The sequence below is a fragment of the Arachis hypogaea genome, chromosome 6, assembly GCF_003086295.3.
Source record: "Arachis hypogaea cultivar Tifrunner chromosome 6, arahy.Tifrunner.gnm2.J5K5, whole genome shotgun sequence".
Taxonomy (NCBI): Eukaryota; Viridiplantae; Streptophyta; class Magnoliopsida; order Fabales; family Fabaceae; genus Arachis; species Arachis hypogaea.
In genome coordinates, this window is record NC_092041.1 from 8,546,697 (window position 1) to 8,572,439 (window position 25,743).

A 25,743-nucleotide genomic window follows, 5' to 3' on the forward strand; every position below is an offset into this window, starting at 1 on the left:
TTTCTTTTTTCCTTTTTTCTTTTTTGAAAATTCAGAATTCGGATTGAGATCATTAAAAATTGACATACAAGTAGAAAAAAAATCTTGACATCCGCGAGTACTTGAAGTCTTGAACATTACGCTTATCCTACACTACATCCACTTCCAACCGAAGCCAGTTTTAGGATTTTAGGGAGCCTCTCTCTCTCTCTCTCTCTCTCTCTCTAAGGAAAATCCTTTTCATCAGGATGACACAATCAAATTCTACTGTACATCGGGAATATTAATGAGTGACGTAAAAAATAGAGTAAAAATCCTTCGAACTATATCATTTGTGAACAGAGTAATCATCGTCTCTCGTCATGCCACTTTCTGTTTCCCTGCCTAGCAGGGTCCCAATGTCCAGAAGAACCACGCTGCCTTGACCAATCAGGCCTATGGTTTCTTCCATGCTGATTCACTCTGGACTCTGGGTAACTCCTACCAGGAACATACCTAGGATTTCTAGTTGGACTATTATCTGGGCTCCATGTTTCATATTGTTCCCTTGTTGCATGATTGTTTCTATCCCAAGAAGGACCAGCCTGCATGGAACCCCCAACATATGCATTGTCATAGTAGTTTTGATTTCTATTGGAATGGTAACTGGATGATGGCACATCTTGCCTAACTCTCCAAGAATCTGAAACTTGACCTGGTTTTTCAATTTGTGGTGGTGGATAGGAATGTACACTGTTGCGGTATGAAGGCTCAGGGAAATGGGCTTGCTGAGAGGCCAAGTGTGCATGTCTTTGTTGTTGTTGTGTGGCTGAAAGTGAAGGGGTTGTTGAGGCCAACCTGAAGGATTGCGGAAATGAATTAGACAAACCGTCTTCAACACTCATATTAGGTACTGGTTTTACATTACTGGTGCCGTTGACCCGCATCGCTAAAGGTGAATGTGCGCCGGGTAAGTTAACTGAAGACGGATTTGTACTTGTTTTGTTCTTCATGGTTAAACCTATATCTGAGAGTGGTGTTTGTTGTACATGCAGAGAGGAAAGAGAGAGGGGTGGTTGCATCTCTGTCTCAGGTACAATAGTTGCCTGAGGCAGTGAATATGAAGAAACTACTGTGCTAGTGAAGGGATTTGAAGATGGAAGCGCCATTGTTGGCTGCTGCCTTATTACTGTAGTGCCGATTGCTGGAACCTGAGATATTAAGTTGGTAGTTGCCACTGCAGGATAGCTTCTAGCTGGTGCTAAGCTTTGCCGTGAAAAGGATTCTTTGGTGGCATTGTGCTCCATCCACTCTGAAAAGTTGTTAAAATTGGAAGCCGTCAGTAATACAGAAAAACCAATTTTCATTTTACTAGACATTTATGACTATATTAATGATTTAACTATTGTTTGCATGTTGAAATTGCAATAAAATAGTGAACGGCCGTTCATGCATTCTTGGTCAGTTAAAGTTTTTTTTTTTTCAGCACCTCCCTATGAACATCAAAGCCCGAAGGCCAAAAATATAAGCAGAACTATTCCACGGGAACCCTATCAATACGAAATTCTGAGACTAAACCTATTGGTTATATTTATTATTTGCTAGTATGGCACTTTTTACATTCATCGAAGCACACCGTGGAACATAACAACTTGACCATAACTCCCTCGGGGAAATGGGGAAGAACTAGGAAATAGAAATAACTCAATTAGGAACTTCAATTTGGGCCACGATTGAAAAACCCATTTCGAGCTGGGATGGCTAAGTGGAGTGTGCATGGAACTGCAATGGAAGATATCAAACATGATAACATCTTTGACAAATAGTTGTAGTATGAACTCAAAGTCACGCACCGTTCTTGGATCACTTGAAGGAGTTGGTGAGGGGAGTGAAACTTCCACCATCTCTGTGGGCTTTGCACTAATGCCATTTCCATTATTTGTATCATGTGTACCCAAGTTCATATCACCTCTCTTGATCATGTCAAGTACCTTCACGGTTTCCTCACTTGGGATGCTACCACCTTGTCCCGAAGTTAAGGCAAATACTAAGTCTGGATTTTTAAGTAACACTGCTAGCAGTTCCAAGTCAGGTTGAGCAGTATCAGCTACATTACTGGTTGAAGACGGTGTGGCTACCCTTGAACAGCATGAGTTGCAACCTCATCAGGGGCAAATGCTAGTTCTGCACCATCAACATCCGGCAGCTGTTCAATGGGAATTTCCAGTGTCAAAGTGTCATCATAGTCCATCTCGAGGTCCCATGGCTCTTTGGGATTAGATGGTATCTCTTGGACAGTCTGATAAATAGTTTCCTTCTCCCTGCGGTTTCTGTTTTTCTGGACATCAACCTCTTTGCTATTTTCACCAGCACCAACACTCCATGTATCTCTGAGTTTCACTTCTGCAAAAAGGGAAACGGACCAAAAAAAAGGAAAGATTTGAAAACCAAGGAAAATGTGACTGAATAGTTGAAGAAAGCAATTGGTTAAATGAGTTAAACAAGTTAAACATGAACCACACAACAGGCAGCAAAAACAAAATGATTATGACAATTCCACTTCTCCAGGATTATTTCACAAAATTTAATGGTAGAGTAGATTCTAAAGAAGCATCCAATTAAACTTTTGGGGCTGCAATTGAATGATAAGCACCGCATCTACATACAATAAGAAAAATGAGAGACAGGAAAATTCCAATACCAAAGGCTACATTCTTGTAAAGAAAATGGTGGTAAAGATTCAATTGTCAATAACTGATTTCCATCTTATTTGACGATTACATTCATGAAATGCAAGATTCAGAACTTTCACAATTAACTTAGTAGTAAAACTCAAATGAAACCACCGCACTCCTTCATGTGTTATCCAGAATTGGATATTAGGTTATAAATACACTACTATTATCTAAGTTGCCATTTCGAAAGGTGTAGCCATACACCAGAGTGCAGCATAGACATCATCCGATTGACAAGCAGTTGGTATTTAAATTTTACAGTCCTTAAATATTACAGCCAACAAAAATAAGCTCATACATGCCAATCACGTCTCAAACTACATTAGCACTGCGTTTCATTTAATTATGGCAGGGAATATTTATTTTACAACATACCCAGAGTTCAAAACCTTGCAAAAATATCAGTAACAACTTGCACAATTCATACTCCATAACCTAGGCTGCTCTGTAGAATAATATGTAAAGAAGATGCAATGACTAAAATCACAAACTCCTTGACACCATTGATAAATAACAATGCTCTACCCAAATATGTGATTATGATTACAAATTACAGAATAAAATGCCACTTCCAAAATGTAAGGTTTTCAAGGATTCTACAACCAATGCTTCAGATTGATTTAACTCGTCAATATCAAATCGATAAATAGAATCTAGAGGGCGGATATAATAATAAAATTAACTTTTTAAAGTGGTGTTCTCAAGCATAACTATGGTCTATGGTGAATTTTTTGAGGGGGGAGGGATGTTGGACAGTTAAAACCGCAGTTATATTTTGTGAAATTCAGAATTGTAGAAATCTTTTGTTCGGCTGAGGAACATCCAACTATTTCTGTCACTACTATACAACAGAGATCAGAATCAGGTATCATTCAAGTGAAGCATGGCAATTCCCCATTGATTTTCCCAATACTGCGAAAAAGTTATAATAGCATTAATACCGTATCGCAGTCCAAACCAAATTCATATAAATTTGATTTCCACATGGCCATGGCAAAGGTGCAAAGGAATAGAGCACATATAATTCTTATGCATATGATATTCTTTTACTTCAACTTTTGATATTAATGTTATTGCGTTAAGAGTATTGGAAGAATGATCATAAGGCTATTGCAAATTTGTTAAACTGGTCCTTCGTCACTCCGATGGCCTTTTTGGCATTTATAATTTAGTATAACTCTTAATATTCAATTATCAGCAAACGAGAAATCATGCTCAATCTTCGTTACAGATTTAGGACAGTCACCACTTTAGCACAAGTGTGCAGAAGAGGTGTGGTAAAATGTTTAATTTGAACCAGTGGCCGATGTTTGGGCAATCATTAAGGATCCTGAAATCCTCATAAGAATCTGAGTTAGTAATCGAACCTCAAATCCAAGAGACAGATCTGTAAAGCAATCTTTGTTAATCTCTTGAAAACATAGTAGAATTGTTTGAGTATATACTTTATACAACTGCCCAAAACACCAATATTAGTTACAGAGAATGAGGTTAGACCATAATTCTTGGTGTACTTATATAAGGCTGGAAGCGGAGGAAAAGGGGAAGGTTCAGTAAAGAGTTAGCCTAGAAAAAACATCTGAATCTCCCTCCAAGAACATGAGCTGAGATTCAGCTAAGACAAACCTCTTTTAAACTCAGTATTAGGAAACCCCGAAATGTGGTCTGTTCCCATTGTGTTCCATATTTTCTTTTCCCCCAAGCTGTCCAAGTGTTTAAGCAATTTTTCTATCCAAATATTATAGGCATATAATTGAGGGAACCAATAAAAAAGTTGCAAATGTACCTGCTGGTGTCTTCCATGGGATTTGCACCCTCTTGCACTTCTCCCACACTGGTTCATTTGCATCCTTCTAGGTTTAGAATAAGATGTTTCCAGCCTATTAGTGGCCTTACTAGAGGGAAGCAATGAGGTCCTTTTATCATCTTCAATTCTGGGTGGAACAGGAACTTTAGCAGAGCAAGCTGCAATACTGGCCTGATTTGTCTGATGCTTATGCAAACCATCGATCTTCACATTTTTATTTTCCTTGGAAGACCCATTTTTTGCATACTTACTCTGCATGAATAAAGCACGCATTTTTGCTTTCTGTATATCATCAGCAGACATAGGACGACCTTGATTTATAGGGGCTACTCTTGTCGCCTGTGGGCTTCTGGTCACTGATTTTTGGCCTGGCTGTTCCACCAGTTGCACTTTTCTGCGCTCTCTAGGGCCATTTGATTCTGTTAGGGGTTAAGGATATGAAAAGTGAAGAAGTCTGTATTTTGAATGACCCAACAACAAGCATTACCAACTGGCAGTTTGTTAAACTTCCATTGGAATATGAAGATTTTAAATCATTAATTTTATATTTGAAAAGTATGCCAGTTTGTCCTCTAATAATAATGTTATGTCATAAAAAATAGTCAAAAACTTATATTTTGCAAGTTCAAAATGACATTTGATGACCAAAAATTATCATTTGAGGACATAGTTAATGTTATTAATCTTTTAGGGTTACAAATTCATACTCAAGAAAATCAAAAGGCACGAACTGAAGGTTTAACCAAATTTAATTTATGAGCCACCCATCATCATTCAAGCCTCCGCCCTCCTCCCCTCATTCTTATATTTCTTGTGTGATCTAAAACACTTGTGGTTATGGATGGAAATCTGTCAGCATTCTGCCCAACCAAAAGGGAAAAACAGAAGTTCACAAGAATAAGTCAACCCAAAAGAAAACAAAGATCCATGGATACGAGATGAAGAAACACCAAGAGCAAGCTTCTTATTAGAATCATCTGAGCTGGATGGCAACAATTTCACAGCGTGGGAAGATTCCAGTTTCCTGAACAAATAGGGAAACAAAGGTGAGTACTAAGTGATGTTAATTAAACAGATATGGCCAAACAATCATACACTCGACTCAGGATTATTGGCACAAATACTCATGGGAATAAAAATAACTGAATGCAATAAAGCAAGCAGCCACAACCTATACACACCTGAAATTATCTGAATGATCATTAGAGAGAGCAAGAATGTCTTCCTGAAAACAAGAATGAATTATTAAGAAAAAATGAAAAGCCAAAGTCAGACAAAATGTGTCTCTGAGAAAACACTTACATGGACATTCATATTTGAATCCCATGATTCAGAGCCCATAATTTGACCAATACTGCACGGATGAGAATATACAGTTGAGAAAGGAGGTTCAACAAATTCTGCATGGAAAAAGAAAACAATACACAATCTTGCCTTTGAGAGAACATTTTATCTTTTTGACCATCATTAGAAAGTTTAACGCCATTGGGTTTCTTCATTGCTTGGTCCCTTGCTAATAATTTGCTCCACTTCGATAACAAAACCCTTGCCCTGTTTGATATATCTGATCCTCAAATCAGTGAGATTATAATTCACAAACTTTATCAAGTGAGCACAACTATTGGCTAAGAAAACAAAAAGCTGCAGTTCTCCAAAATTTATATTTAAAGTTATTTACGGGCACTAAGTGTGAGATCATGTATGTTATTAACTTTCATATTAATCAACCTTAAAATGAATTCTGTAGCTCAAATACTAAACCTAACATATCTTATCTCTTAAGTAACTGGTTGTCAAGAAAGAGATGGGAGCTACCTTAAAGGAAAAATTAGATTTAATTGTCAACTCATCCCCCACCTTCAATATCAATAATACCATTAACAACCCTCTGTACTAGAGCAAAATATTTAGCAGGTCTAGAACAAGATATGTAAGGCAGTTATCAGTACCAAATCTTTCTACTACATAATAAGCTATCAAACCACCACATTCAGATGCAATCTACAGATAATATAAGGCCAAACTAAGGCATTCAGAAAGGTGAGAGCATTGAGGGAAAATCATAATGCCGGATGGGCACTCGGACAGGAAGAGCAAAAAGTACACCTGATGTCCTGTAGAACCGCAATCTATTAACACACGGCAATATAGCTGATATGTGTGTAGGAAGGGCTTTGTGTAAAGGCAAATGACAAAGAACCTGAAAACCAGTTAACCAAAGAGTGATATTATTTAGTTATGTGTGAATTGAAACAAAGCAAACACTTAACCGCAGGATCCAAATTTACTTTCAAGATAAGAAGGAGGACACTTGTTTGCTCTTCAACAGCTGCTACACTCAACCAAGTTGCTAAAATCATCACACCTCCTCTGGTCAGAAACCTAAAAGCATACAGCACAGAAAGTCAGACACTATATAAGAAAATGTAAATAATTAAAATCCAACATTACTAAACCATTTTAGAAAAGTTAATAATGTACCACAACAACACTGAAAAGTTCTGTATTGTCAATATCCACTCCATCAGTTTCTCCTGCCCAGAAAATGACTCCTCCTTCTCCATTAGACTAAAAATATTATCAACGAATTTCTTATCTAAGTCATCTAGGTCAGACAAAGCTGCATCCTGCGTTGAACAAGATGCGCCTTCAGCATTGCTGGGCATGATAGAATTTAAGGGAGCTGGATTTATTGGTCTCATAGGATCAGAGTTTATTAGCTCATCCTGAGGTTCTTCACAAGAATTAGATTTTAATGCTTTCTCCCTTGACGACAGAACAAATCTCCTCACTCTAGAGCGTTGACCATTGAAAAAGTCACGCACCTAAAACCAAAGTGCAAAAACTTGTAAAAATTAATACACAGCAGGAATGGTGGAATATGTAATAAAAAATATAAATAAATTAGAAAGAAACAAAGAGCAATTATATGAAACAGGAGGTGCTATGAACACCTGTGTTACTGTGACACCAAATAAAGCACTAATCTCTCGAGATTCTTTCTTGCTAATTGCATCCTTAATAGAAAAAACAGATTGCATGTAATTAACGGCCTTCGGATTTAATAAATCCCTTGGTCTTTTACCTGAAAATGGATTTAGCTTGAAACATTAGACATGAAACAAGCAGGCAGGGGAAAGGTTTGAAACAATCACTAAAGATTAGCTGAAGGTTAACTCGAATTAACTCAAACATGTATGAGAAAGAAACAATAACCAAGCTACATGTGAAAGATATAACTTAAAATCCAACTATGAGAATGCAAGAAACTTACCGATCTTTATTGAAAGAGCACCAGCTGCCTGCACAAAACACGACGAAGAAAAAAAGGTCAAAATATCATATTAGGAAAGCACAAGATCAAATTTATAGCTGAAGTATATATCTAACTAAAGAGCATTGAATTTCAGCGGCAGAAATATTGAAACACGATCACAATGCACTAAGAGGTTTTAGCTCTTAGCTGATCAACAGCTAATATCATTGCACTGCCATAATTTATCCACAAATAATTAAAATAAAGCGATAAAGAAACAGATACATAGTTAACAGAAGCATAGAAAGCACACCATTTCTTGAGAGAGAGGATTGACGCCGGTGAGTTTGCATTGCGTGACGACGATTTCCTGAAACTGATCGATCTGGCTGTGGAAGAGGTCTCTCTGCGAAGCCAAGAACCTCTGCAACGACTCGGCGGAGTTCCCAATCGGAAGCTCAAGGAAATCGTCGTTCGGGAAGTCCATCGTCGAAGATTGAGCTTCCTTCGCCGTGAATGTGTAGCTACACACATTCAACAAGATTGAATCCCAGAGCTTCTCCCCTGTGGTTGCCGCTGGGGAACCGAAGTTAGGGTTTGGGTTTCAACCGAATCCTAGAGAGAGAAAGTGAGATAGAGGACTGGGTCCGATGAGAGAGAATTAGGCCATGTTCGGATACCGCTGAATTTCATGTAGCTAATTTTGACGTCGATTAATTAAAAGTTAAAACGAATTAATACTCGTATCTGAACTTGCACTCTCCATTTAATTTCGAAAGTTTTAATTATCTCTATTTAATTTTTAAAGTTTATAAACATAATTTATATTAGTTTTTGGAATTATTTTAAACAATATTATATATTTAAGTTATTTTTTAATTAAATTTAATTAAGTTAGCTTAATATAATAAAATTTAGTTATGAATAATATTATTCTAAATTTTATTATTTAATTTAATTGAATTTAGTTTATAAAAATATTTAGATGTATAATATTATTTTATTTGTAATGTTTGTATGTTAAAAATTATCGAATAATACTATATATTTTAATTTGTTATAAATCAAATCAAATCGAGTTAAATAATAAAATTTAGAAGAATAAAGTATATTTTTTGTCTTTTAAATTTGACAAAAGTTTTAAAATATCCCTAAACTTTATTTTGTTTTAATTTGTCTCAAAAGTTTTCGATTTGCATCAAATATATACTTGACGGCTAAATTTTCAAAAAATTTAAGATAATCTAATAATAATGTATGAAAATTATGCTTGATTTGCTTGTGTTGAGGGTTGTTCCTATGAAATTGTTGTTGAATCGATCTTAAATTTTTTGAAAAATTAGCTGTCAAAGGTATATTTGATATAAATCGAAAACTTTTGAGACAAAATTGAAACAAAATAAAACTTAGGAGTATTTTAAAACTTTTGTCAAACTTTAAGAACAAAAAATATACTTTACACAATTTAAATAATGTTAGTTATAAATTAATTTTGTTATGTTAGTCTAACATACTAAAACCTGTACAATTATGCAATTTTGATTTTAAGGACTAAATAAAGACGATTAAAAATTTTTCATTCATTCTTTTTCTTTGAGATTTTTTTTTTCATTTTTCGACCATGTACCGTTGGATAAATAGCTTCAGTGTAATGCTTTTGGGAAATTCTCACCTTTTATTATGCTGTCCTGCTTTTGGATATCTTTATATTTCATTTTTCAATGATTAATGAAATATAGCCTACTATCTTTAAAAAAAAATGATTAAAATTTTTGAGACTAAATTAAGACTATATAAATTTAAGTACTAAATTGAGAATTATCTACAAAACAAACTATACTTTTTAAGCCTTTTGTATTACAAAGTTAATTTTATGCCTCTATGTATTAATTGAAAAGTAATCTGAGATTGCATTTTAATTTGGGAATGAATATTGTAATTTTTATTTTAAAAACATCATTTTTGTTTTTTAAATTTATATAGATATATAATGTAAAAATATTATGTGTAGAATGACACTATAAAAAAATAAAAGTAACATTATTATTTTTTTAAGTTTATTGTATAAAATTAAAGATTACTCGCTTATAATAAATTATCAGTAAAGATGAGTTTAATTTTGATGTGGTAAGTTTTACAATCATATTTATTTTTTTATGATCATTTACAAGTTAATGTGAAAAGTAGTTATTTTGGTTGATGTGCCGTTATATAATTGGATGTACATGTAAAACTACTTTACACTGACAGTATATCAAAATTAAATTCATAAAATATTATTAAAGATATTATAATTTTTTACTTATATATATATATATGAGTAATTCTAACAAATTAAGATGTCTTTATATACAAGAATAAGAATGGAGTTTTTTTTTTTAATATTTGTACGTAATTTTAAAATATTCTTCTTATTTAATTCGTATAATTTTATCTTTAATGATTGAAATACACTTTAATTCTATACTTTACATTAGTTCTATCTTTAATTCTATTTTGATGTGTTGTATTAATTCTCTCTTATTAATAATATTAAAATAATTCAATAAGGGATAATATTACAACATAAGGATTAGCTAACAAGTGTATTTAAAGATTTGTTTAAGAATATTAATATAATAAGTTTGTATTGAAAAATGAAACATTTAAAATTTTCAATATGTGTTGCACATTTAACGGAAAAAAAAACTTTAAAATTTTTTATAGAAATATCCCTTGTCAACAAAATCCTAAAACATAATCTGATCATCAAACACAAACACTGACTACATGATTTCGAGTTTAGAACAGCTGAACAAGAAAGATACTCTTATGCAGAGTAAAAGCCATGTTTGTGGGGCTCCTCTTTTTTTTTTTTTAATATATGTTACAATAAGATCTCTGTATTCTATGTATGGTATGAATATGTATTGAGTACAGCCCTTAGAAGTTAGAACAATTTTAAAGCATATAACGCGTTGAAAGTAAAATTAAACTTTATTTCCAAATAAACTTGATACAAATTAAGACAATATTTTGTCACACTATCTGCTCACTAGAATATACAATAATTATGGGGAAGTTGTAGATATCTTACACTCCCCAATATTTGACTCTCTTCTCATTTTGATCAGACAAGGCGAACCAAACGGGCAAAGAATATTATTATAGCTAGCTCTGTACATTAAAAATCAGAGCAGGCAATCTGGTAGTGTCAAAATTCAATATTGAATGCCCGAAACTGTCCCAGGCCCTTCCAACAGAGGAGGGAGGGAAGGGAGTGCAAGTGCCCTACACTTGCTGGTTGCTACTCTCATTTATTCTGTGTAGATTACAAGGGAGGAAAATTCTGCACTAAGGTAGCTTTCGGACAGTTACAGAGTTGGCCAACTAAATTGTAGCTTCATCTGAAGTTTGCATCAGTTGCTTAACCTGCAACCATAGATGATGCTCTCAAATTACAATACTCACATAACATACTAACATAACCATCCACTAAGACAGGAAAACAAAATAAATAAATGAATAATGAATATAAGTATGGAGAATAAGATGATCCTCAAAGGTAAAACTTGTAGAATTGTTGCAACGGTATAAATCATACCAAAGCATTTTTAGAACAGGAAGCTAAAAAATGCATGAGCAGAGACGGCGAACACAAAAAGATGCTAAGGGTTGTATTCCTACTCTTGTTCTCTTACAGGTTAACATTTTATCTCTAAAAAAAATAAGTAAAGTAACAGATAATATTGTTATCCGAATAAATCTAGTAATTAGGATTATAATGCACATTGATGATTTCCTATGGTAAAATCCATTTATAATCTTCTATAATGGGCTATAGAAATGACTGAAATTGAACTTTATAATAAAAAAAAGTAGCATTGCTACCTATATAATAGTTCCCCAAGCACAACACAAATAATAGTGCAAGCTTAACAGTAATATGATGCATTATGCAATGCCACTGATCAAGATGACAACATACCTGTCAGATTCTGCAAAAGGCAGCAACCAGCTTGCACAATGCCTAACTTGATCCTCTAATATTTATTCAAGTGAAGAAAGGAGAGATGAAATGCAATCAAGAGTCAGAGAGCCTTGACATCCACTTACTTACAACAAAATAATTTCACATGATCAGAAGCACTTGTATAAGTTGACAAACTGATGCGAACACAGCCAAAAGAGCCCATGAGAGAACCAGAAACAGGAGGGTCCAGTACTGTGTAGGAGCCCAAGAGAGTAAGGAAGCTGCCAGGGCGGACTCGAGACTACCATATGGGATAAGGTGTGTTGTAGGTGATTGTTATGAGTACATGATGGTAGTCTCGAGTCTACCCTAACAGCTTCCTTACTCTCTTGGGCTCTTGCACATTACTAGACCCTCCTGGTTCTGGTTCTCTCATGGAAACCATTGAGAACATCACCTGCTGAAAATTCTTGCCGTACATCGCACCTTTTCTATTTTCTGCTTGTTCTATATCAACAAGAAGAGTAAACAATATAGTTCTATGACTAATCCCAAATTTGTACAAGATAACCTGCAAATAAGTTAAAATCTAATCAGAAAAATTATGGCCACATACACGAACATGTTCATGTATTAATAAAAGAGAAGGGCTCACTTTAGTCAGACTCTGTTTGACTTTAATTCCTGTAGAGAGACTGGACAAAGAGGATAAAGTGCAGTTCCCAACAGTAGAAGGATAATCACAGTTAATCGAAGAACCCATAAATCTCTCTCCAGCACTTATAACTTTACATATTTACATATTGAAGAAATAAGAATTCCTCCAGAATGAGAACAGAACAAACGAAGGCAACTAATTTCAAATTGCCACGTCTGCCTATATGTAGCATCATTTGACACATCAAAGCATCTAAAGATCGGCTTTACAGCACCTGACTTCTGAATCCCAAAGCCACCACAGTATCTCAGGGTTTACCAAAGCTTCCATTCTTGAACACGACAAAAAGCAGCTAAATTCCCCTGACCGTAAATTGACACTTCCCTTTCACTGTGTATGGCAACAGATCTATATACAACACTAACTTCACGAGTTGGCAAGAATGCTTTGAGATTCAACATAGCCTTTCCCCATCATAATTGGGTTTTAGATGATCTCTGCACAGTGAAGGTTCTAAATATGATCAAGAAACGCACTTGTCATGGCCCACAATTTCATAATTAACTTGACCCTCAACGATTGTTGGCTTCCACGGCAATCCGTACCAAACGTAGCAAACCCTCCACATCTTGAAAGCTAAAATCAAGAGCCTTCTTAATAGAGCAGATACCTCCTGCTTTCTTGTCCATGCCTGGACTAGAATTAGCAGCTGCAAAAGCATTCCATGATTTCCTAGAGGCTTCCATGGCAAAATTAACATCCTGAGCCTGCAATTGATACATGTCGTTTATTTCAATATCAATCCGGACATATAACCCAACCCAGGGAATAAAAGAAACAACAATGTATGTAAGCTAGCACTGTAGCTGTGCCAATGTATGCTTTCAACAGCTTTCTTTACAAAAATTCCTTTAGGAATAATATAGACTTACAAAGTTGAGCAGCCGCACAAAATTTGGACGATTTCGTGCAGCAATAACATGGTTCCCAGCAACTTGGGGCGAATTTACACTCTTGGATAAGGCAACCTTATCAGCTGCTGTAGTGTTGTTAACATTGTCAACATCAGAGGCAGATGATGAAGGAGACTCACCTGACAAATGAAACAAAGTTCAAAACAAAGGAGAGACATCAGTCTATCCACATGATCAGCGGGAAAATACGTTTTAGGCTACTTGACATCAAATTAGCCATATACTTTCCGTTATTTTCTCTTTTGGAACTTCCTCAAAATGTCATTTACTTTCCTTCTCTATGCTGATGCATTCAATAACACACTACAGGCAAAGACATCTATATTCATGACTATGCCCTATGGAATTCTTCCGACATGGTCTTCTTATATATAGATATACGAAAGGAGGAATATTCAACATATATATGCTGAATCTTAACTTTGTATAGAGATGTGATTTGCAGGATGTCAAATAAAATTACAATGGAATGTGACAACTTCAACATGGAAGCATTATTGCACCTGCAAGTGAGTTGCATAATTCATTACCTAAAGGAACCATTTGTAGAGCTGTCTGGAGCTCATGTCGATCTCTGCTTGCACTACTGTGAGAAGAATATATAACCCTCATGTATGCCACCTCCATGCACTTGTAGGCCAAAGCAGCTGAAGCCATATCTTTTGATTTCTCATATTCATGGGCACAAAACCTATTAAGTGGAAAATATCATGACCATGATTAAAAACAGGATCCAATCATAAAAGGTTTACCAGAGTTGTATACAACATATAATCAACTTAAAATATTTAATGCAAAATACATTAGTGACATTTTGAGACATGTTTTCCACCTCAACCAATTTAAGTATAAATAATAAAGAGAATGGTAATACCAGTAATTAAAATAAGAGATAAAATAATCTTCAGAACAAACTAAAGCATGATGATGAAGATATTTTCTTACTCGCATAATTTTGCTGTGCTGCTATATATTTGAAGTGATTGGATTACATCACTGTGTTTAGCATGTTCATTGTTGCCAGATTCTAACAGAGAGGCTCCAAGAAGAAACTTGAGGGCTGCCTGGAAGTAGAGACTAGTGCCCTCCAGTGTGGATCCAGCATTCTGTATGATAAACCCAAAAATTTGAAGATAAGCAGCAAGAAGACCAAAAGAAATAAAACCATAGAAGGGAATATGTAAAACACCTTAAGACGATCAGCCAAATGCTTAAGATCTTTAGCTTCTTTCAAAGCATTGGTAGCAGCATGAGTATCCCTTCTAATTGGAGTAGGGGCATCAAGCTCCTTAGATCTGTGTCCATTAGGTACAGGATTTCTTGAACCAATTTGCTGAGTTCCATTTTGATTATCAGATTTTTTTATTTGCTTTTTCGGCAACTTAGATGCATCATCAACTTTGGAAGGCTCAACTTTCACATCTCCATTTCCTTTAAGGAAACCAACAACTGGTCGTGGGCAATTACTTGATGGCTCAACTTGAGCTCCTCCAGAGGGCAACAATGACAAAGACTTCCCTTTTCCAATTACTTCTTTATCTGTTCTTTCTGAAAGAGGCCTCTTTGAAGATGTTTCAGCATGACAGTCTGGCAACTGACTTGGAGTATTTAGTGCCTCCTTTTTGTTTACGGCATCTGTACCAACTTCTTGAAAGTCGAGCCCCTTATTGAAATGACTCTCTTTTTTGCTACTCTCACTTTTCCCTGAAAGATCTTTCTTGCCAGCATGTATATTCTCACTTTGATCAGGCTTGAACCCAGACCTCTCTTGCGACTTAACTTTGCCATCATTTTGTTTTGCCTCGGATAAAGGAGACTTGTCTAGTGGCTGAATAGGAGTACTAGTATTCTTGACAGTTTCTGCAGGATTTTCTGACTTACAGCTCTCCTTGTTGCCCTTCACATCTGATTCAGCATTGTTCTTCAGGATTCTAGACACATTAGCACAATATGTATCAGTCCTGTCTTCACATTGATTCTTGATCTGCTCTTTAATAGGATAAGTACCATCTTGAGAAACAGTGCCCACACCACTATTGGTATGATGGCCAGTTATTTGAGCTTTAGGTTTAGCAACTGATGTATGATTAACACCCTTATTCTGAAAATCAGACTTATGGACCATTGTGAAAGATTTGTCCTTCCTAGCTGCTCCAGATCGATCACTTCCACCCTCTTCAGCATCTGAGAATCTTCTTGGACTATCCACAACGGCAGTATCATGAGACTCATCTTTCCCCGCAGCTTCCCTGGTTGGAAATTTATCTGTATATAAAACTCTCATAGGCGATGAAGAAACTGATTCCACAGGTGAGCCTTTCACTTCCTGCAAGCTGGCTTTGGTTTTATGTGAGCCAGAAACCTTAGAAGAACTGGAAGTGGTGGCTACAGAAGCCTGCGCTGATCCCACGTCCCTTTTTAAACTGTCCATTACATCCAAGCTCACATGTGAACTCCCAGGATTTTGCCTGAATTTATGGTTTTTCATATGACCAACTCTTTTGTCAGTTCGAACACTGCCTTTACTGCTACTTGATTCTCTCCCTTCAGATTTTGAATTTCTTGTCTTCTTTTCCTTCCTTGAATCACTGAACTCCTGTGCAGAAAATCTGCTCCCCTGAAGGTGGGGATTCCCTGTACTACATGTTTGAGCATCCTGATACTCCTTCAGTTTCCTCTTTTTAACACTGTCAACAGCATCACAGTTCCCTAAATCCAGGGATGCTTCGTCCAAGAATCCATGTCCCCTATCTCTTGTGTTCTCAGCAGAAATTTGCAGCCTGTCTTTTTCAGATTTGGAGTCCCTCGAAGAAGAGCGGTCTTTCTGTTTAGATCGATCTTTACCAACTGAAGTAGTTGGAAAGCTGCTATTAGAGCCATGGCTCGCCTTTCTAGTAGTCCCACTCTGTCCAGCAATCCATTCTTCATCAGTAGAACGTATCTTGTCAGTCTTAACTTTCTTGGTTGGCCTAGAACAATCTTGATCAGGATCCCTCCGGCTTTTCATTTTCATATTCTTTGTATCACCTGTCAACACATTTTGACAAATGATGATAACGTTCTAGAAATTCAACAGGTCTTTGAGCATCAGTATTTATTTTAATACCAAGTTAAAAAGCACAATGACAGAGTGGTTCAAATTACCTCCATCAGAATTGTTCTCCAACTTCTGCTTATTTTTGTGTTTCTCCCCTGGAACATCAGCCTCACTGACAACAGGAGATTTGTGCACTTCATTTAAGCTCCTACTTCTCACTGATGATGGCAAATTTTTCTTTATAGAAGATGACAATTGAGAAAAGCCATCTTTATTTTCATAATTTGATGAATCCTTCACAACTTTTTTCTTCCCCACAGGCATGCCATTAAGATCATTATTTGGCTGGTGTTGATCAGGATGCTGAACAGTTGCCACAGTACCTCCGACCATAACACTCCCAGAGACATTTTGCAGGTTGCTTTTACCATCAGGAGGAGGCACTTGGTATAATGCAATCACAGCTTTTGTGGTTTCATCCTCAGTAAAACTACAGCGATTCATGTCAGGCCTGCACAATTATGCACATAATTAATTCGAAGTGGAAACATTTATGATTTATGTACTGACTTTAATGTGTTATTCAATGAAATCAATATAAGTAGTTCACATCATGTGTTACCAAGTAAAATAGATATTGTTTTTATGGTCAAATTGGAGGTACAAGCACTTGGATAGGGGAGGAGGATAGGTGGCCTGGTGGAGGAACAACCTTTCAACATCAATCATCACACCCCAATCATAAAAGAGTGGGGTAAGTTCAAATTGATCTACAAGCTTATTGGCACTAGATATTTCAAGTCTGCACAGATATATTTAAAACAGTTTACCACTCAGTAGAACTTACAGCCAATCAAGCATACTACAGAGCCACTTTTCAGGTAGGCTATCAGGATTTGTGCCAACAGGAAGAAGACGCCATTTGTGACACCTGTCACATAGTACCCAATGATCTTCTGTATCAACAGGAGCCATCATGACAGAAACTCCTTTCACATTCTCATTCTCAGCATCAGTACCATGTCCATTTCCGGTGTACCAGATATTTGTGGCCATTTTGGGGTATACTTCAGCTGTTAATGGTTTATCAACTTTCTTATCAGCTGATCTCTCCTTTGCTCCACAATTGATTGTAGACATGCTCCTCTGAGCCACCTCAGAGTCCTTCAGTTTAGCCTCCTTAGGGCTTTCCGTTGAATCCATTCTGTCCTCTTCTTCCAATTCCCCAAAGAAATCTTTATAAGTATCTCTATGCTTTAAAAGACCCTTCTGTACTCTGACATCTTCAGTTTCACTTTTTGATGCTGAACTATCTTCAGAACTCTTTTTCAGTTTAGTAACCAATGGGGATCCAGTCTTCAAGTTTTCTTTCTCCTTCTCTATAGCCACAGTGCTATTACTTCCCTTTGACTTCTTCTTTCCCACAGGGAATGGATGTTCTTTCACAACAGGTAATGTTATACTGTCTTGTTCACGCAGACTGTTTCTTTGATAAGCCTTCTTAGGAGGTTCTGTAAATTCAGTGCTTGATGCTGTCGTAACTTTGGAGACATTAGATTCAGTTATTCCTGAGTCACAAATTTTATCGCCAAGAGGAATGTCCTTTGGTGCATAAAATGATGAGTTGTCCTCAGAAACCTTCCCTCCTACAAATTTTCTCCCTGCACCTCCCTTTGCCCTCTCAGCAAAACCATTCACTCCATCCAATGTTGGCTCCACCCATTCCTTTTCTGCCAGATCGGAAGCGGTCTTCTCCCTCATTATACCTTTTTTGGTTTCGTTCAATGAATTACATGGTCCATCAACATCCTTTACCAAATCATCACGGGATAAAAGTGGTAGCTTCAAGGTTTGTGAAACTAACTCCTCCGTGTTCAATGCATTTCTACCTTGTTCCTTTGTTGAAAGAGCTCCAAGATCATTCCGAGTATTCTTCTTATTGCTACCCTTGACTTCCACTGAGGACTCGTGACCCTCCAAAGACTTCACCTTTTTCCCACCTGACAATTTTCTGTCACCTTTTGCCATGTAAGACTCATGTAGCAGCATGCCAGAACCTTCTGGTCCATCCATAAGAAAAGTACGACGAATACCATCTCGAGTATGTACTTCATTTTCGGTTAATTCAATGAGATCATTAGGAAGAGGTGACAACAACATAGGGAGAACTGTCATAACCTATTCCAATAGAACATTATAAAAGTTGAATTAAATAAACCTTCTAAACCTCATCAAGCCCAATGTAAAGAATACAAGGGAGAATCAAATTGTAAGAAGATAATTCACCTGAAGGATACTTGTAGGAGATTCAAAGGGTGCATCTTGAGGACCACGCGAAATTCCTTCGCTTTCTGAGGGACTGTCATCCAATGACGATGTTGGTGACATATCAAGACCGAGTCCACTGTATATCGCAGCATTTTTACGTGTTGTCAAATTTCCAGGCCCCATTTTTATTCGAACCTTCAGTACCTTCTGGTCTGCTATGCTAGTTGCATTCATGTTTAGGGAGTCACACTTAGAAGTGAGTGCCTCAGCACCAATGATTGATATGCACTTTTCTTGATTGGTTACATCGTCTACAGAGGGTGCCTTAACTGCAGGCAGCCTTGAGGAGGTAGCAGAACCTGGGCCAAATCTTGAGGACTGAGCTCCAGTTGAAAATTGTACAGAATCCCCTTGCCCACTCTGTATAGTAAAGTATTAATGTGAAGTAAATCAAGAATGAAAAAATATCAAAACGCAAGCCATAAACCTCGCATATAATCATCGATTTACTTACAAAGTTATACTTAAAAAAAAAAACGGACATGCTTGTCCCATATTAGTATAATGAATGTACCTCAAGTTGCACAATATTAGGAGATCTGGGAGTATTTTGACTGTGAACTTTTTGTGGAGTCCTTGGATGAGACCAAACTGGTGAACGGTGATGGGTTGGCAAAAATGATCCATAACCACCAAATTTTGCTCCTGGAATGATCGTATGTTACTAAATATTATAAGTGGGAGAAAAACCCTTCATTATGTAGGCCTATACACTATATATATATATATATATATATATATATATATATATATATATATATATATATATATATATATATATATATATAACAAGTTAAAACTGACCCAAATTTTCTGCAGACACCCCGCCTTCAAAATCTTTCTGAAAGTGTCCCAGAACATCTTGGATTTTTTCATCCTTATCAAATGAAAGCCAAAAGTAAATCATCAAGGAAAATAACAAGTATAGATGATTAAAAATTGAAGAAGGCCTCAAATTATATTAATGAAGTTGAATACATGTAATGTAGGCATGTTAATAATATAGAAACATATGCCAATACATTTGGATGTGTCAGCTAGCCATCTTACAGTCGGCTAGTTTACAAATTAAGGAACAGAATTTCCATAAGTTATATCACTTTATGGACCTGATATAATGTATGCATTTCATGCTATCTCATAATTAATAAGCAGACTACACACATAATGACTCCAATATTTGTATGTGCACAGTGGAAATTGTATTTAAGTTTATGTAAAGGGAAAGGAAATTCCAAAACTGTGAATTTTTAGCATTTTTAACTGAAGCAAAAAGCACATCAATAATGGAAAACTTTCTACTTCAAAAAAGGTAAACCATGAAAAACCAGAGAAACAGAAAGGGAGGGAAGGAGAGATTGAGAAATCTTTTAAACAACCAAGCTAGTTCAAACTGCATTCCCATCAACATCTGATCAAACGGGTTGACCAGAGATTTCTTCAACAATCCAAAACCGTCTCTAACATCCTTAATGTAAAAAACACCAAATCCATTCAACTCACACTAACAAAACACAATTCAGCACAGCAAATCACAAAAATTACATAAACCATACCAACCAAATTTCAGGTTTTGGATCTAGCAGGCTAAAACAAGTAAACATCAACAATTCAAAGCTTCCGAATCAGAAAGATAACGAAGTAGAGCAATCTTCATAAGCCTTACAATGTAAGAGAGAGCAACATCGGGATCAACGGTGGCGTCATAATCTTCATGGTTCTGATATGAGCATGCTTCACCTTCTTCAAGCTCAGACTCCACCATCTCTCTTCTCCCAGCTCCTAATCCAAGCTCTAACCCTAAACCTAACCCCTTTCTCGCATCCCTACCTCCAGCAGAAATCATTCAAGTAAACCAGAATACACCAAAATCAAACCCCCAAACTTAAACCTCTGCATTGAGAACCTTCCATTAAAATCCCAACCTTCTCTTCCACCTCAAAAACTTCCACCAAAACAGTCAGCCAGAAGCTTAAGAATGAAAATTCTACACGATCTCGCAAGCTCGCGTAGAATCACAAGCTCAAAAACAGCTCGGAACGAGAATTAAAGCGACAACCTCCGAGAATTAGAACAGGGAAGCACAAAAACGAAAATTAAAAATAATAATAATTAAAAAATAAGTTTTGTGTTTGAATTCTGAGAAACTTTGAATTGAATCTCGTTATTGTGGAGTTGAGATCGATCAACACAGAGTTTGTCCCTCTCTCTCTCTCTCTCTCTTTCTCTCTCTCTCACCGTGTCTCTGTTTTTGGTGAATACAGCAGCCGCGTTTTTTTTCTCTCTCTGTCTTAATTTTAATTTTTTATTTATTTACGTGAAATGAATAATCTAGTTAATCAAATGGGATTAGATTTGTATAATTTAAATTAAATACTACGGTAAGAGAGAGAGAAGAAAACAAGTTGATAACAGAGAAAGAGAAAGAAAACCATTCTACCCACTTTGGTTAGGTCTTTGTTGGCTCCTCGTTTTATATGTTCCCCATCTCTACCAATACCATATTTACTCACAACCCGCACGCTCTGATAAGGCGCGTCCCTCCGCGTGCTTCCCTGTTTTTTTCAGCTAAACTACACTAACATTGTTAGTTTGTTACAGCAGTGTTTGGATAGAGTTTCTGATACTAGATAGATAAATACAGCTACAAGTACATACCAAAAAAAATATAAATATAAATATAAAGATACATAACATATGTTTTGTGATAATATATAAAATACAATACCATACAAATACACACAGAAATATAAATACAAAGATACATAAATTACGTTTAGTGATAATATATAAGATATAATGATATAAATTAAATATTAATTTTACTTTTTTTAAAATAACCTATACTTCATTGTTACTACTATTACCATTATTATTATTACCACTACTGTTATTTTTTATCATCATTACTATTGATATTTTGATAATCAATCCAAATTATCGCATAGTGTAACAGATCTTACTCTTAACCAAAACAAATAAAACGAGAAAAAACTGATGATGATAATAATAATAAAAGTACTTTATTTCATGTTTTAAAGTGATCTTAACCACCTAATTGATATCGAACACTTTTAAAAAAAAATAATCATTCATCACAAAAATAATAAAATACAGAAATTTAATACCTTTTTTTTGTTATCTCCCATATCATAATTATTCGTGTCACTTCACTTTTAAGATTATCGAAATCTGATCTCTTTTATGCCTTTTCTTTTTTAAACAAAAAAAAATAATTAAAACAAAAATTGAGAAAGAAAAAAAAAAGGTGAGAGAGAGGGATGGAGTTTGAGCCTACGAGGTGGAAGGACAAAGTGGGAACAGCGCAGAGTTGGGAACGCGACAACGAAGGTTGAGCCAGTTCCGCCATCTTCCTTGTGCTTGGCGACTGAGTTCATAGATCTAGACCATGGTGAAATTAGATCTGGACAACAGTTGAGCAAAACGACCACGCGGAGTAACAAAGCAAGACGACCTGACGGTGGCAGCGCAAGAGTTGAACAGACACACCAGAGCAACGATGTTGGCGAAGGAAGAGGGCGAAGGGTGCAGTGCGGTGATAACGCAGTGAGTGGGCCAGCTGAAACGGACAGTAGCAAGGCCGCGACGGAGGTGGTCGGAGGTGGTTGGCTGGGACGCTGGGTGCAAAGACGAGGGAGAGAACGCAGAAGGGGTGGGGTTTCGCGAGGAGGGTGAGGGTGAGCTATTGATTCGAAAGCGGCGCTAGTGTGTAGGAAGAGGAGTTAGGGTTTCTAGTTTTTCTATATATATATGGGTGGTGAAATGACTAAAAAACCAAATTAAAATATAAATTATTAAGGGTGTTTAAGTAATTTAATATATTCGGGGATTGTGGGAAATACGGGGACGGGAATCCCCGTTCGGGTCCCTGCATCTGTTTCGGGGGAATTTTGTCCCCCATCTCCGTTACCACAGGAAAAATTTCCTGCCATCGGGGCCCCATTCGGGATGATTTCGGCAGAGATCCCCGCCTCCTAGGAATTTTTGACACCCCTACTTGTATCAATGTCCCGTCTTTATAAACAAATGCAACCATAATTACTGCAAGCGTGTGAAACCATATTTTCTCACAACCTGATGAGGAAAAAAATGATTCCACACAAACTCACCGGCAAGTGTATCGGGTCGCATCAAGTAATAATAACTCACAAGCGTGAGGTCGATCCCACAGGAATTGATGGATCAAGCAACTTTAGTGAGGTGATCAGTTTAGTTAAGCTAACAATGGTGAATTGGGTGAAATTGTATTGGCGGAATGTAAATTGCAGAGGGTATAAAGTGCAGAAGGTAAATTAGCAAAACTTAAAGAGAAAGAAACGTAAATTGCAGCAAATGTAAAGGGAATTGGGTGCTGGAAAATTAAATGAAGCAGTAAATCAAAATTCAGAACAATTGCAGAAGATTTAAATTGCATGAAAGTAAATTGAAAGCAATGGGAGCAGAAAGCAATGGGAACAGAAGATTAAAATCGAGCTCAATGTAAACTGAATTGTAAAACTGCAGAAAGGAAAATTTGCAGAAGAGAATTATCAGAAACTAAAATTGCGTAAGCCAAATTGAATTCAACACTGAAATGTAAAAGTGCAGAAATATAAAAGTAGTGTTTTAAGAGAGCCTTCTATTCTACTCCTTTCCTACTCCTACGGCTGCCTACTACTACTGCAGCCTACTCCAGCGTTCCCCCTTTCTAAAATGAAACTGATGCCTTTATATAGGTTTTCTAAACTATTAAATGAAATTCAAATTAAAAACAAATTATAATTAAATGCAAAATTTTTATTCTAGATGATCTTTGTGCTTTTGAGCGATGTTAATTGGACTCTGCTTAGTTTGGAGTTTCAATGGACTTGAATTGGAATTAATTGAGCCAGAATTGCAGTTTTCAAAAAAACGTAGCGTTCATTTAGAGAACGGAGCGTTCGGACACCCACGCATACGCGTTCCTAACGCTTGCGCGCCCTTCTTCAAGTAAGCTACATCCACACATACGCGTTGATGACTATACTTCTATTCTAATTTTTGTTTTGTTTGAAAATGCTCACTCTTGCAACGTAGCGTTCTCTTTGAAAACGAGCGCTCATTGTCGGAGCGTTCTTTGAAGAAACGCAGCGCTCCTTGCTTTTTCACGCTAAGCTTCCTTTAGATTAAATGGCTTAGCAAATTAAATGGCTCATTGCATGCATATTATTAACGCCTTAGCTTGCATATTATATTAACGCATGGTTCATGAATTGATGGCATTAATAATATTGCATGCATGCTTTCATTGGCTTTATTTACATTAATTAGTAATGCCAATACATTACTTAATTAACGTAGCGTTCATTCATTGCCCATTTGGCATTAATAATGAAAGTTTCATGCATGCATGCTTCCATAAGCTTTATTTGATTAATTAGTAATGCCAATGCATTAAATTGACGTATGATTCATCCATTGCCAATTGACATTACTAATAAAAGTTTCATGCATGCATGCTGTAATTATTAATTCATGATAATGCATGCATAAGACATTAATGCATATATATCATGCTACTAATGCCAAGGCTTTATGGTCATGGGTCACGTTTTTAAAAGTGTGGCCTAAGGTTTCAAAGCGTGCTCAATCTTTAAAGCATGTCCCAAAATTTTTCTTTTCTCCTTTTGAGCTTAATTTCTGCTTTTTTACTTCTTTCTCTATTTATTTCCTATAAAATTTATAAAATCAAAACATCAAAGCAATATACTATTTAAGCACAAAAACACTCAACAATTAAGCATAGAAAAACTCCATTTGAATTTTGTAAAACACAATCACCAATGAAAATCGAAATTCATGTCACAGATTAGAATTTCTTAGTGAGGCAATAACTCAAACACCTTGGTATCAGCCTTAAACAGAAAATTAAAAGAACAAAAAAAAACAAAGAAAATGCTTAATCTAGACTTCTCACCCACTTAATAATTGTCAATCTAAATCAATCCCCGACAACGGTGTCAAAAACTTGATGAGGAAAAAAAACAATTCCACACAAACTCACCGGCAAGTGTACCGGGTCGCATCAAGTAGTAATAACTCACAAGAGTGAGGTCGATCCCACAGGGATTGATGGATCAAGCAACTTTAGTGAGGTAATCAGTTTAGTTAAGCTAACAGTGGTGAATTGGGTGAAATTGTATTGACAGAATGTAAATTGCAGAGGTTATAAAGTGCAGAAGATAAATTAGCAAAACTTAAAGAGCAAGAAACTTAAACTATAGCAAATATAAAGGAAATTAGGTGCTGGAAAATTAAATGAAGCAGTAAATCAAAACTCAGAACAATTGCAAAAGATTTAAATTGTATGAAAGTAAATTGAAAGCAATGGGAACAGAAAGCAATGGGAGTAGAAGATTAAAATCAAGCTCAATGTAAACTGAATTGTAAAACTGTAGAAAAGAAAATTTGCAAAAGAGAATTATCAGAAACTGAAATTGTATAAGCCAAATTGAATTCAACACTAAAATGTAAAAGTGCAGAAAAATAAAAGTGTTTCAAGAGAGCCTTCTATTCTACTCATACTCCTACTCTTACTGCTGCCTACTACTACTGCAGCCTACTCCAGCGCTCTCCCTTTTTAAAATGAAACTGATGCCTTTATATAGGCTTCCTAAACTAATAAATGAAATTCAAATTGAAAAAAAAAAATTACAATTAAATGCAAAATTCCTATTCTAGATGATCCTTGTATTTTTGAATGATGTTAATTGGGTTCTGCTTGCTTTGAGACTACAATGGGCTTGAATTGGAATTAATTGAACCAGAATTGCAGCTTCCAGGAGAGCGTAGTGTTCATTTAGAGAATGGAACGTTTATTTAGAGAACGGAGCGTTCGGACACCCACGCGTATGTATCCCTCACGCTTGTCCGTTCTTCTTCAGGTAAGCCACATCTATGCATACGCGTCATGCACGCATACGCGTCGATGGCTATACTTCCATTCTAATTTTTGTTTTGCTCGAAAACTCTTACAACGTAGCGTTCTCTTTGAAAACG

General features: G+C 36.1%; 1 protein-coding gene and 1 pseudogene across 2 annotated transcripts; both read right to left on the reverse strand.

Annotated features, from left to right (window-relative positions):
• On the reverse strand, positions 1-8,467 carry LOC112695827 (homeobox protein LUMINIDEPENDENS-like; annotated as a pseudogene).
• Positions 8,468-10,713: 2,246 nt separating this feature from the next.
• On the reverse strand, positions 10,714-21,174 carry LOC112695826 (cysteine-tryptophan domain-containing zinc finger protein 3-like). Of its 2 annotated transcripts, XM_025748320.3 has the most exons (14): positions 20,372-21,174; positions 19,510-19,582; positions 19,220-19,350; positions 18,664-19,065; positions 17,225-18,555; positions 16,485-16,888; positions 14,530-16,367; positions 14,286-14,446; positions 13,871-14,031; positions 13,299-13,459; positions 12,364-13,133; positions 12,166-12,279; positions 11,724-11,778; positions 10,714-11,167 (listed from the first exon to the last, which is right to left on the reverse strand). In XM_025748320.3, exons 1-11 carry the CDS (start codon positions 20,549-20,551, stop codon positions 12,939-12,941), a joined length of 5,037 nt encoding a protein of 1,678 aa, XP_025604105.1. In that variant the 5' UTR covers positions 20,552-21,174; the 3' UTR covers positions 10,714-11,167; positions 11,724-11,778; positions 12,166-12,279; positions 12,364-12,938. The 2 variants fall into 2 exon arrangements, with proteins under 2 accessions (XP_025604105.1, XP_025604104.1); XM_025748319.3 differs by having other exon boundaries at positions 11,724-12,279.
• Between the last annotated feature and the right edge of the window lie 4,569 nt (positions 21,175-25,743).